Consider the following 13,666-nt stretch of genomic DNA (forward strand, 5'->3'; position numbering starts at 1 on the left):
CCAATTGTTAAGACATCAGATGCTGATGCTGAATATCAAATATTTGCTGAATATCAAATATTTGCTGAATTCTTGCACATCTAGAGAATATTTGGACATTCATAGTCAAAATCTTCAGAGATTTGGTGGGCTGGGAATTCATTTTGCCACTGCCCTTAAAATTCTGATATAGTGGCCTTCATTGTGAAGTAGGGGGCATTTTTTTATTCCTTCTCCCCTCCCTCTTATTTTGGATAGGCTGAATCAAAATATTCTGTTTACTAAGCTGAATTCTCACAGGACACCTAGAAAAGTTGAACTCAGTGACCAAGTTCAATTAGGACTCAAACTAGTAATTCCCGATAGGGACTCAAAAGGTTGAAACAACTCAGAGCGTTTTTGAAAAACACTCCCAGTCTACTGCATTCATTTGAGCAAATCAAAATTTTCAGCTGTAACCTATTTCAATTAACATGCTCACAGGCAGGAGATCCATTAACAGATCATACATTTATTATAGATCAAAGCAGATATAGGGAGCACAAATAAAGTTGGGGAACTGGAAGTGTTGTTTATGTTTGTGTGCAGGGTGTGTTTGAGAGAGATGGGATTTCTTTCCCCCAATGACATTTCCACAATCTAAATACTTATCCTTAAAGCTGCTATGTGCCCCACCTAGGGGAAACTTACATGTACCCATATGTCATCTGTATATTTCTTCCTGTGGAGCAAAAAATAACTTTGGGGATGGAGTGGGGATTTAGACAAGGAAAACTGTGTGTATGTGTGCGTGCGTAGGGTTTAAAATCACCTCTTTGAGCAGCGCTTTCCTAAGTCAATTAAGAGCTTTATTTTTTTTTTAAAAAAAAAAAAACATTAACAAACCACAAGCCCACAGGATATCCTGCTCACAAATCATTCCACATCATGTCTAGGTTGGCTTTAAGTTCCACTGAAATGGATGTGACGTAGGCGTTGTCTATACGTCTTCTAAGCTCTGTAGTGGCACTGGGTCAGTTATACAACGCAGCCACCGACTAGCAGCTGTCATGTCTAGCCCTGCTCCCCCTGGGTTGGAAAAAGGTGTTTCAGGTGATCAATCAGAATCAGGGTCTGAAGTAGAGGAGTCGGCGCCAGAAACAGGTCAGCCCGTACCAGTGGGAGAGAAAGCTCTCATGGGCTCTTCACCAGCTGGGAGTGAACCCTCTCCAGAGCTTATCTCCTCAAGAGCAAACAATACACAGTCAGTGGGAAGCCAATATTCTTCCGAGGGGGAGAGCACAGAGAGGTTAGCCAATCCTAGAGCACGCTGCAGACTAAAATGAGCGGAGCTAAAGGAAGGCGAGAGGAAGTCCCGTCAGAAGCTGCATCACAACTAGTCTCTCTGAAGTTAACGTGTCTTGGGAAAGGACTTTCCATTCTTCTTGAAAGGACAATTGTCTTGCTTAGTTTGCATAGTTTTGCCTAGGATAAAGTTCCTAGAGATTAGACTCTCTTCAGGTGGGAAGAGATGTTTATTGCTTGAATAAAGCTTTGTGGATTACTTAGCAGGCCTCATTATTGTCTCCCAAGAAGGTGAGAGGTTTTGAGAAAAACGACAACAGCCACCGCAAGGCTTTTCATCAAAGCTGCGTGGTTAAAAAGTTGGGAACTTACCCCAACTTTTTCCTTTGAAGTGAGATCACCACGGCCCTTCCACCATGTGACCTTGCTCCGGGGTCAAGCCAGGGGTGGATGGCAACCCCTGATTGGTTGCTGGAAGCCAGGCAGAGGGCGGGGTTGTGTTAATTAACTTCTCTGATGCCGCGTTAATTCACCTCAACTTATATCCGAAACTGCACATTTAAGAAAGGAGCTTTCATCCTTTACTTTGTGAAATTGAACCCATTTCACCCCATTAGAGCAAACCGTCTGAGAACACAGCAGATCTCTATTTTTATAAACTGGAGATAACACAGATGTGAATCAGCAAAGTAAAGGATAAAAGCTCCCTCCACAAATGTGCAGATCCTCCCTTCAGATCCTGCCCTGGATAACTTGGGATTTTTGCTTCTTCTCAGAACAGTGGACATAATGGGGGAGGGGGTGGGAGCTATTACTTCTCCCTATCCCCCACCTGTAAATCTATTTGTCCGGGTTTTACGGATAGCTCGCTCTGTCATATAACACTCAAGGAGCAGAGCTGGTTTCATCATACTGCGGAGAATGAGAGCAATGTACTCTCCTCCTGTGCTCGTCAAGACGAAGCCTAAGGGATGAGTGAGTAAACTGGGAAGGTGGGTGAAGGGCTGCCCCACTTCATTACAGGACTTGGGGGGTATACATATGCATATGATTTCTGTATTGTGCCTCTTTCCAACCTCGCATGTGTTGCATGCGCACGCTGCAGGAAGCCAGTGCCTGCTGCAGTTCCCCATGGTAGCTACATACAATGCACATGTCATTACAAGAAGATGACTACCACTGCAACCCTATACATGTCGGCTCTGAAGTCCCATTGAGTTCAATGGGGCTTACTCCCACCTACGTGTGTATAGGATTGGAGTCTGCATCTCTCACGTATTAATGGGGTTACCATGGGGAAATGTCATTTACAGAAGTGTACCTGCTGCTGGTCCCATCACTTGTGAAATAACCCTGATGTGCTTGTACTTGGAGACAAAACGGCAGCCTGACATATCACTTAGAACTTAGGCTGCAATAGGGAGGAAATTCCATTGAATATAGGGAGACAAGTCTGAGTAAACATACATAGAATTGGGCTGCTGGTTCAACTGATTTTAATGTTTTTTTTCCATGGTAGATAATGCATGTCCCTGTGGGGCAGCCCTTCACCCACCTTCCCAGTTTACTCACCCATGAGTTGTTTGGTGGGATGTATGAATGATGTAGCATCAACTGCTGCTGCTAGATTGTAGCAAGGCTACTCCTAGGCACATTTACTCAGATGTAAGCCCCCTGCAATTTACTCACCAGGGAGCGTACATCTGGTGAGAAGTCCAGGCTAGGAACCTCATGCTCAGCTCCTGAAAAGACTACCAATGGACAAAGATAATGCTATTTTATTGCTTTGTCCTCTGCATCTTTGTTTTTTTACATTTTAAATTGTGAACGCCTTAAATGCCTTAGCAGACAGAAAACATATACATGCATTAAATAACAGGGGAGGCCACTGGGCCACCAGTAGCCAGAGCATGGCTATTCCAGACATGTCTGTGTGTATATGAGAGAAGGAGAGAAATACAACTATTGCCAAAATGATTCTGAGGATACATGCCAGGACTGCACTATTTGATGGCTAGCCTTATAGTATAGGCAACCAATGCATACGTGCTGCGTGCCTGCTATATAAAAAAAATCCACTAACAGGAAACCGTCATAAATAGGCATCGCTACTGCCACCGCCACCACCTCAGCCTCCAGTTTGCATCTGAAACTGAGTTGCATCTGCTCTATCCCTGCAAGGTAAGTGGCTCTCTCCTGGCATCAGACTGAGAATCATAATACACGGATGTAAACTAGGATGCAAGTTTAACCATCTTCTAAAGAATGGGCCTTTAAAAGGTTCAGTTGGGGTCTTCCAGTCTGTTGTACTTGAAAATAAGATTTGCTTTTCTTCTTCAGAGGTCCAGCATCCTTATATTTCACCTTTTATGCCTCCCAATTCAGGGTGGCCATTGTTACATTGCCCCCCCCCCCAAAAAAAAAGGATGAAAGAGGGCACCGATTTGCATAGTTTGCATCTGCTAATTCAAATGTATACATTCATATTTAGAAAGAATGACAATAAGAGAAATGCTATGACCAGTTTTGCCTGCCTTGTCTGCTGTCCAGATGGGAAGTGTAGATGGGAAACTTTGCTGCTCTCCCTTCTTAGGGTTCATTATCTTTTCACTGGACTTGGACTGGGCACCTTTTCAGAGAATGCCTTGAAATAGAGCAGTGTCCTCTGTCTGGCAGCCCTCTGTAAAATAAGACACATGGCCATCTACTCCCAAGGAGCTTGGTAAGGAGTTTACCTGGAGTTTTTGCTGTAAAAATGTTTATTTGATAATAGTTGGTTAATTAGAGCCAAGACCTATGCCAACTTGGACTATCTTCTGGGGACATGTTCTACTATAGCAGTTCTTCCATCTGCCAAAGAGGAATACAAACAGATCCAAGCGTTCCTTGCTCTCATATATTCCTGAGTTCTGCAATTCAGAAAACATTTCATCTCTCATGCTGCTAGGATACCATTACTTTCAATTTTTTTCTCAAAGTGGAATCTCAGTTCCTCCTCCCCTGTTTTATATGAGAAGAAAACAGTCACACACTGAGGTAAGACTGATACATTCTCTATGGGAAACTCTAGAGAATGAAACCAGAGAAAGAGTCAAATCTGGCTCTCCTTTGCTCTGTAGATTAGCCAAGTAGATAAGAAAAAGCCTTGGTGATAACTCTTCAGGAACAATATTCCAGCAGTGGCATGCAGAAAGTCAGGATTTAGGACTTTGCTTTGATCTTTCATAGGTTCTTTAGTTTACTCCTCAGGCACTTTCTCAAAACCAGTCACAAAACAAAAACTGACCCCATGTCACTCATCCTATGAGAAAGCATTAGGAGGGAAAACCCTGAGACATCTGTGTTTCTGGATATTCTAGGAAATAAGGTAGCTACCTAAAAACTAACCAGTAGGCTTCTCATTTCTGTGTTGGCCTTTACTTGCGTGCAGAGTTCTGCTCCATCTCTTTATTTTCTCCATCCCTGCCTACCTGTTTGCCTTGCACCCTTGTGCAGAGGTGGGCAGAAAGTACATCTTTAGAAGTTTTGAGTTTCAGCTCCAAGCATTCTTGACCATTGGCCATACTAGCAGGGGCTTCTTGGTGCTGAAATCCCAAACATCTGGAGATCTATCTTCAACCCCCCTCCTGCACTTGTACATCCTTTGTCTGTGCTGAATCAATGGCTCCAGTCCTGTTAGTTAGAGGCTCTTCTTGATCTCAGCCTAGCCCAGCCTCCATGCCTGCTCACATTGCAATATTACTGGTCTCTGAATGATTGCCACCAATTTGGATGGCTTTAAAAGGGGGTTGGATAAATTCCTGGAGGCAAAGGCTATCAATGGCTACTAGCCCTGATGGTTGTGTGCTCTCCAGTATTCGAGGCAGTAAGCCTGTGTGCACCAGTTGCTGGGGAACATGGGTGGGAGGGTGCTGTTGCACCATGTCCTGCTTGTTCATCCCTGGCCGACGGCTGGTTGGCCACCGTGTGAACAGAGTGCTGGACTATATGGACCCTTGGTCTGATCCAGTATGGCAGTTCTTATGTTCTTACCTCTGACCAGAATCCTGCCTGTCTTTCCTGAGGCCTATGGGATTGGGAATTCACTGAAAGTCTCTCTCAGCTTCTCACAGAACAAAATAGTAGGGCTGTCATGTGAATCGATCATTCAACTCAATTAATCCATTAAAATGGCTTGGCTTGATTAAAAGATAGGACCCAGTAGGTCCCCTCCCCACCTCAAGTACGAAATGGGAAAGCACAACAGAGGGAACTGTACTGGACTTTTGCACAGATCCCTTCAAATCCCTCTTTGGACAAGCGCCAACTACCATTTATGAATTAAGTCAACCTTCCCTCCACCCCTGTAACTAGTATAGCTAGCTAGTATATCCGATAGTGAGGGATTATGGGAGCTGTAGTTCAACCAGATCTGGGGGTGCCAGAAATTGCCCACCGCTAATTTAATCACTCAACTGCTTCTGAGATGACTGGCTCAGACATAAACACAAACCAGTTTCTTGTTAATGGCTGTGGTGAGTCTCAAGACTTGCACACTCCCCCTCCCAGGTCTAATCCCTGACATCTTCAGCTAAGAAAATCAGGTAACAGGCAATTGGGAAGACTTTCTTTCTGCCTAAATTCCTGAGGAACTGTTGCCTGTCAGAGTAGGTAATTCTGGGCTAGATGGACAAATGGTTTGACCTAGCATAATAGCGTAAGGCAGCGGAGTCTGAGAGCAGATGAGGCACAACACAATGTGCACATCGCTCTATAATGTTTCACATTATAGCTCCAGTTTGACAAACGTTATTTTCTTTCAGGGTCCAAGAGAAATCACCTTTCTTGAAAACATAGAAAAAAACTCTGCTTCCTGCCTGACTCAGTTTGTGAAGTACGGCTCCTCAGTTTGTTTGAATTATGATCTTCGATGATATCCTTTAGAAACAGAGAGGCCAGGGCTTTTTTAAAAGCTACTTGAAAGGAACCTTGCTATTTAAAAACACACAAACAACCCAAACACAGTGAAGTGTCATTCCTCCAATGAGATCCCCCCTGGTAAATTATTGCTTGGCATCTATCCCATTAATCTCAAGAGGGTGACATCTGTAGGCTTGAAGAGAAGCTGAAGTTAAAATGTGTGAGCTGTACCACTACCTCACCAGCCCCAACAGGCAATAAGTGCCGACTCCTGGATTCTGAGGGCTCTCGGGCAAGACCCCCCCCAATGCCCCCCTCCCTCCCTCAGTGAATCTGCCTTCTCACCGCCTTTGTCACCAGGTGCTTTTGCTCCTCCTCCTCTTTCCTCATCATTGCTGCCACTTGCTTGCTTGTCAGGCAGGGAGCCGGTGAGCATGTAGACAATGGCATCTACTGCTCCTCCATCTTCCCACCACTGTCGTTTGGGCCACAGCAAAAGAGGCAGGTGAGGTGAGGTTGCCATGGTGAAGAGGAGAAGCAACTCCAAGGGGCTCTTGTCAGTGGGCCCCTGTTGGGGTGTAGGACCTCGGTAGGTGCCCGGCCGCGCCTACCTTTGAAGCAAATACAAATTAGGAGAATTCCCTGAGGGTAATGTCAATTAAATGTCAATTACATGACATCACCCTAAGGATAATATCAATAAAATCAAACGAATGTTAGGGATGGCCAGCACATTGCCTGACCTGCTCCCCATGCACCCACAGCCTTGCAGGGGCTAATGGTGGTGGTGTCCACTGGGTTGTGATGCATGGATGAACAAACAAATACCTTCACTTTCTAGAGGTGGAGCTAGAAATTGGAAGCCATAATACTGGCACACAGAATCACACAACAGTTCAAATCTAAGAGTGCCTTATGCTACCTTTGGATAATGGCTACCATTCTCAGGAATATCATCACAGCACAACCCTTCCTGTCTACCCAAACAATGAAACTATGGCATATAGCCACATTTCTTTCCTGACTTGCACAGGGTGTATCCTAGCCTTAACCCACCAAGTGCCCTCCAGATGTATAATATCATTATTATTATTTACATTTAAATACCACCCCATAGCCGAATGTCCCTGGGTGGTTTATAAAGATTAAAACATTGAACATTTAAAAACCAATATACAAAATTTAAAATAATAAAAAGCATGAAAACAGGCTACATACCAACTATCCAGGGGTCAGTTAAAAAACTCAACATATGCTGTTAAATGCCCGGGAGAAAAGTCTTGACCTGGCGCTGAAAATATAATAATGTCGGTGCAAGGCAAACCTCATCGGGAAGATCATTCCATAGTTGGGGAACCACCACTGAAAAGGCCCTCACCCTTTTTGCCATCCTGACCATAATCCCTGACCATTGGCCATACGGGAATTGTAATCCAAAACCCGGTTGCCTACTCCTGTTATTGACCATGCTTGCAAGTGATGAAAGGCACCAGGTTGGAAAAGGCTGATATATGCTATCCATGGAGCTCTGAATAACAGCAATCTCTCCATACCTGAGAAAACCAACGTAACTTTTGTTTACATGGGATCAGCCTCAAAAGTGTGCTGCACTGGGCTTTCTTCCTGTTCAGCAAAAAGCAAACATAATCGTAACCTCTGGACGGGGTAGATGTATTATATAATCAGGCTCAAATCATAGCCTTCTGAGAAACTAGATAAAGTTAAGATCTTAGCAGCAACGTAGAGACATATTACAAGCTATAAATTCACCTACTGAGACCATTTTTCAATGTGATTTACAGGTATTTGAGAAAGGAGGATACACAGGCATGGATGATCTTGATTACCAAGCCTTCATTAATGCCACATCTGATGAAACCAACACGCAAAGAACACATCTAGGGTTCACCAGAATCTTCCTAGCCTGCATGTACTCAGTGGCCTGCATCTTTGGGATACCAGGAAACGCTTTGGTTCTCATCATCCTTATTTTCTGTGAGAAAGTGAAGGTGCTAACTGACATACTTTTAGTGAGCTTGGCCATAGCCGACCTGTTGTTCCTTTCTACCCTGCCCTTTTGGGCCTATTCTGCAGCTGGTGAGTGGATCTTTGGCACTTTTCCATGTCAAATCATCCATGGCCTTTACACGATGAATCTGTATGGTTCCATGTTAACCCTTACTTGTATAACCATTGACAGGTATTTTGCTATTGCCCAAGCCACCAAAGCCCACATCAATCAAGCCAAAAGAAGAGCCTGGGGTACCATCGCCTGTATTTTGGTTTGGGTGATTTCTCTAGCATTTGCTGTGCCGCAATTTCTCTTTAGTACACAGAAAGAGTTTGACAGAAAGGTATGCTACACAGAGTATCCTTCAGACACTGAGGAGCTGGTCATAACAATCATTCAGATGGCTCTTGGATTCTTCTGCCCTATGCTGGTCATGATTATATGCTACTCAATCATTGTGCGGACTTTATTCAGTGCTAAGGGTTTCCGCAAGCACAAATCCTTACACATAATATTTGCGATCGTCGTGACATTCATTTTTACACAGACACCCTACAACCTCATGAAACTCATTCGCACTGCAGACAAGAACGTTCTTCTGAATGATAGTTTTGACTATGCCTTGTTCATAACTGAAGCAATTGCCTACTTCCACAGCTGTCTCAACCCTGTTCTCTATTTCTTTATCGGTGCCAAGTTTAGGAAGAATTTGGCAAAAATTCTTAAAAACATGGGTTGTGCTAAACACCAACAAATCATGAAGCAATGGCAGACAACTGAAGAGGATGGCTCAAAAACTGGTCCTGCCACACATAACGTAGAGGAAACAAGCATGCATTCATTGTAAGAGGACCTTGAAGCGCATTCATGAATGTCTTTTGGTATGGTTTCATTTCTACTCATCCTGAGAACTCATGAACCTCAATGCTATGAGCTGGACATTTTCAATATAGCTATAGTGCTTATGGTGGAAATCTATTTACCAGCAAGGACATCTTACAGAACCTTAATGCAGCTGCCACAAACAGCTTCTGAGAAAAGACTGAATTGTGCAAATTATATAGCATCTGCTTTTATTTGCAATCCATGATCATGGCTGAGACACAGCCAGAGCAAGGATGAGACACCAATTAGCTTTCCAAGAGAATGTTTTGGGCTTTGTATATAAGAAATTGCACATCGCGTTTTAACATGCCCTTGCTTATAATGAGTGTGCATAGTTACATTAAACCTTGCATTTTCTAGAGAGCCAAAAGCATAATGTTCCTGTTATTTGCCTTTTCTTGATTTAGTTCTGTTTTCCACAGTGAACATATGGAGCTGCCTTACACTTGACTGGTTTGCATGATCATGGAAGAGAAATGAGCCTACAACAATCTGGTAGGTTCTGAGTGGCTTGTTGCTCATGGCAACAAGCCATCCTAGCTGAGTTCACATAACACACCAATCCGTGCTTCCAATGGTAATTAGAGAGAGAGAGCGCTCCGGCTATTGGGCGGTATAGAAATGTAATAAATAAATAAATAAATAAATTATGCAAATCTACCCCCGGCATGCAACCAGCACGATGCTGGTAGGGGAAGGGGAAATAAGCCCAGTCACAGACTATAGCCAGACTACTGGCATATCCAAGCTAGCATTGGGGAACTTGATGCCCTCCAGATGCATTGGGACTTCAACTCCCATCAACCTAGTCAGCATGCTGGCTGAGGATGATGGGAGTTGGAGTTTCATTCAACATAAACGTATTCTGGTCTATCAGTTTTAATTGCCTCTTCGTTCAGAAAGAAAACTTATTAGGACATGAGAATAACAGCAGTGAAGCTCTGGACACTTTCTGCGATCACCAAGCGAACAAAGGCTGACTCACACCCAGATGCTACAGTGACAGGGTGAGGAAATCAGTGGTAACATACTTTTTCATGTGGCCGGCTTGAAAAATGCTTCAAAATTTAAACTCTTCTTTTTTAAAGACCAAAATACATCCTGTGACAAATGAAGCAAGTCCATGTGGTTTACACAGAAACTAGTCAGGCAGCAAGGCAGAACAACTTGGCTAGGCTGTCTGCATTTTTTTTAAAAAAAGAGAGAGGTAAACTTTAAATTGGTGCCTGAAGGAGAATTTGGGGTGCAATCCTACGCATGCTTAGACAGAAAGAAAGCCCACAACTCCCAGCATTCCCCAGTCAGCATCCATAGTGGTTCAAATATACTACAGCATGGACCTTAATAGTATAAGATAACTTAAGGAAGTTCCTGGAAAGAAAGCTTCCTACCCTCTCTCTCACCCAAGCAGCCCCCCTGCTCAGCCCAACTCACATTATTCAGGAGCCCCCCCGCCCCCCAAACTCTAAAGAGGCTTCAGGGAGTTGGGAGAGATGGGAAACGTCCCTTCTGCTTGCAAACTTAGCTTGCGATCCAAGCCATAGTGTGTTTGAAATCTCCCCCACAGCCACCAGTTTGAAATTTGCCTCTCTAGTGCTGTCCCTCTGTTCTTTCTGCTTTTGTTTCAACTGAAAACTCTTTAACTCTGCAGTTGTGCTGTTGTCAACAGGACAAAGAAGGGCCCAGAATCCTTGATAGCAAACTCTGACAGGGGAACTGTGCTCCTCTCCCCTGCAACCTCCCCCTCATAGCCAGCCCACAGAGAACTGCGCTGACTACCTCTCCGCACGAGGAAAACGGAGCGTGGAGATGTGGGGGAAAAGGCTGATCCCGGGAATGGGGAAGGGAAGAGACCAGAGCAGCCACCTTCCCTCCTTGTCTGAGGTGCTGCAGAAATGCAAGGTGGCTGGAGTGGGGTGGCGAAGATCACCTCCTTTATCCTTCCGCCATGCATTGGATACTTGGCAGCCTCCGAGTGTGGAAGCTGCTAATAATCCACAGAGGATTGCGCCTTTAATCACTTGTCTAAAGTATAGGGATTTTAATAACCAGACCTCCCAACTCATATTCTAGGTTTTAAAAACGGCTTAAAGTTTGACATGAGGCAAACATCCACAACAAAATGTAATGAAACTCCCCAACAACGTGTTCAACCCTTTTTTAGCGAATGATTAGTGAACGTGTTTAAACCGCGGTTATGTAGCCACCAGGGTTAGGAATGGTTCACATGACACTCTAAGCCATAATGTTTAGCTCAAAATGCTTGACCACTATGGCTTAGCGTGTTGTCTGAATAATACAGGCATTAGTAGCTAAGCTGAATTGTTACCAACGAATCTGTGGGCAAGGAATGCTTTTTTAAAAATCAGTCTCCACACACTGAAAAGTCTTGTCTAGTAGAATCAGAGATTTGCTTTAAATTCAGCTTTTTAAAAAAATGCAAGTATATTTACTTTACATAGGTTTTTTATATATCACACTTTAATCAAATCCTCAGGATGTTTAAAATAAAATTTAGTTTAAAAAATACAATTGAGAAAAAATAACCAATGCAGCAGTAAAACCTGAATAGCAAAAAAGATCCTAGAAAGTTAAAAGGCTGAGGAAAAACAAAAACAAAAGTCTTTGCCTGATGACCAAACGATAAAGTGGGCAGCAGGTGAGCATTCCAAAACTGGGCACCACCACTGAGAAGATCCTTTCTCTGGTAGCTACCTACCTGCCTTGCCTCCAATGGCAGGGCCCTCCACTGAAGCTTTTAAGATAGAGAAAGACACACACACACACACACACACACACACACACAGGTGGTCCTTCAAATATTCTGGTCTGGAACTAGGAAAAGCTTTAAAGAGCAAAACCAGCACTATGAATTGGGCCCAGAAATGGCAGTGCTCCCATCCCCTCGTTTGCAATCCAAACGAAGGGGGACCAGAAGTCGAATAGTACTTTACATAAGTTTTTACATTCTCTCAACAAAGAAAATGGTTGAGTTAACAATTCAGACAGATAAGCAAAGTTCTTTCAAACCCTTCTGGGGGCTATATGCACAGGCAGCCATTTCATTCAAAATGGCAAGAGAAGACCTCGTTTTTCTACTGAAAATCTTACTGTGAAACTAGATGCCACCTTGGCCCATGGCTGCTCCCAACTGATAAGAATGCAGGAGTAGAGAAGCCCCTCACAGTAGCACTGACAGATGGTGCAGAAGCTTATCCATCCTGCACCTGCCATTTCTCTCCTGTAAATGTCTCACATGCCACTCCCCTCCGGCCCCAACTGGGCTCCTGGTTTTGGAGCTTGACTGTGCGAAATGACCAGAGAGAGCAGGATTTACAGGGGACAATCGACATGCAGGGGAAAGGTTTGGGAGCACAGGATTTCTCTCATAATGTCTAGCCATTCTGGTTATCTTTTACACCAGCCTTCTCCAACCTGCCACCTCTCAGGGGTGTTGGACTACAAGTCCCATCATCCCCAGCCAACAGGCGCTCGGCACTGCCAGTTCAGGATGATGGGAGTTGTAGTCCAAAACAGCTGTGGGCAGGGGGCGATCAGGTTGGGTAAGGCTTGCTAAGGCAGAAGAGTCACGTAAAACTATAAATAATTTTGCCCCTAGGGACACTGATGGCTGCATGAAAGAGCGGAGTTCCCAATTCTTCGTTTCAAAAATGTTTACTCACAGATCGCCCATGCTGTGATCCAGAGATTCTTCTTCAGTTTGGCTTTTGTTGTGAATAGGGTCAGTTTCCTGAATTTGGACCACTTCCTCATCTGTGATTATATCAAACACTGCATCGTCTGTTGTTTTAGAGGCCTCGTTTGTAACTACCACAAAAAGGACACAAAATGAGGAGGTGTTATCATACTGTGTAGAAGGCCAAGTAACGTAATTTCCCCCCAGTATTTCAGATTTATAGGGTTATAACGGACACAGAGCACATTGCGCTATTGTCTGCATCTAGGTAGAATCGTTTAATATCAGGGGGCATGTCTACATGAAGGGTTTGCCCCGGGGTGGCTTCGCAGTAGCAGCACGTCATCTATATGATGTAGCCGCCATTGCGAAGCCATCTGGGGGCAAACCCTGGAAACTCCGCTCCAAAAAACTTGGGCACTTACCCCATCATTTTTGGCAGCGGAGGCTTGTCAGCCCATGGCACCCCCTGATTGGATGTCATGGGCTGGACGGGGGCAGCCCCACACCTCTGTAAAAAGAAAAGAAAAAGAAAAAATGGAGTGGGGGAGAGGAATGGTTCTCCGGGCCTCCCCCCCTTTTTTAAAATTATCTGTATCTGTGCAGCTGGGCAGATACAGATAATTTAAAAAATTAAAAAAGGGCGGGGAGGAACAAACAGCCAGAGGGAGGTCAGAGGGAGGAGAGGTGGTTCGCCTGGCATCCCTCTCCTCGCGTCCTCCTCTGGCTGCCTCCTTCCTCCCCCCTTTTTAATTTTTATTATCTGTACCTGCGCAGCTGCACAGATACCGATAATAAAAAGGGGGGAGGAACGGCCTCATTCCTCTCCCCCTCCCAATTTTCTTTTTTTCTTTTTTTTTGTAGAGAGCAGGGAAAGTTTGCAATTGCATTCCTTCCCGTGCAGATGCCAG

General features: G+C 44.3%; 1 protein-coding gene across 1 annotated transcript in view; it reads right to left on the reverse strand.

Moving 5' to 3' along the window:
* The window catches only part of FYCO1 (FYVE and coiled-coil domain autophagy adaptor 1), a 59,550-nt gene that overhangs the window by 11,904 nt on the left and 33,980 nt on the right, over positions 1-13,666 (reverse strand). Inside the window, exon 14 of the mRNA XM_063124023.1 lies at positions 12,742-12,886. Within this exon, the coding sequence (XP_062980093.1) occupies positions 12,742-12,886 (145 nt within the window). The remainder of the gene's footprint in view (positions 1-12,741; positions 12,887-13,666) is intronic.

The sequence above is a fragment of the Elgaria multicarinata genome, chromosome 1 (assembly GCF_023053635.1).
Source record: "Elgaria multicarinata webbii isolate HBS135686 ecotype San Diego chromosome 1, rElgMul1.1.pri, whole genome shotgun sequence".
NCBI classification, from domain to species: Eukaryota; Metazoa; Chordata; class Lepidosauria; order Squamata; family Anguidae; genus Elgaria; species Elgaria multicarinata.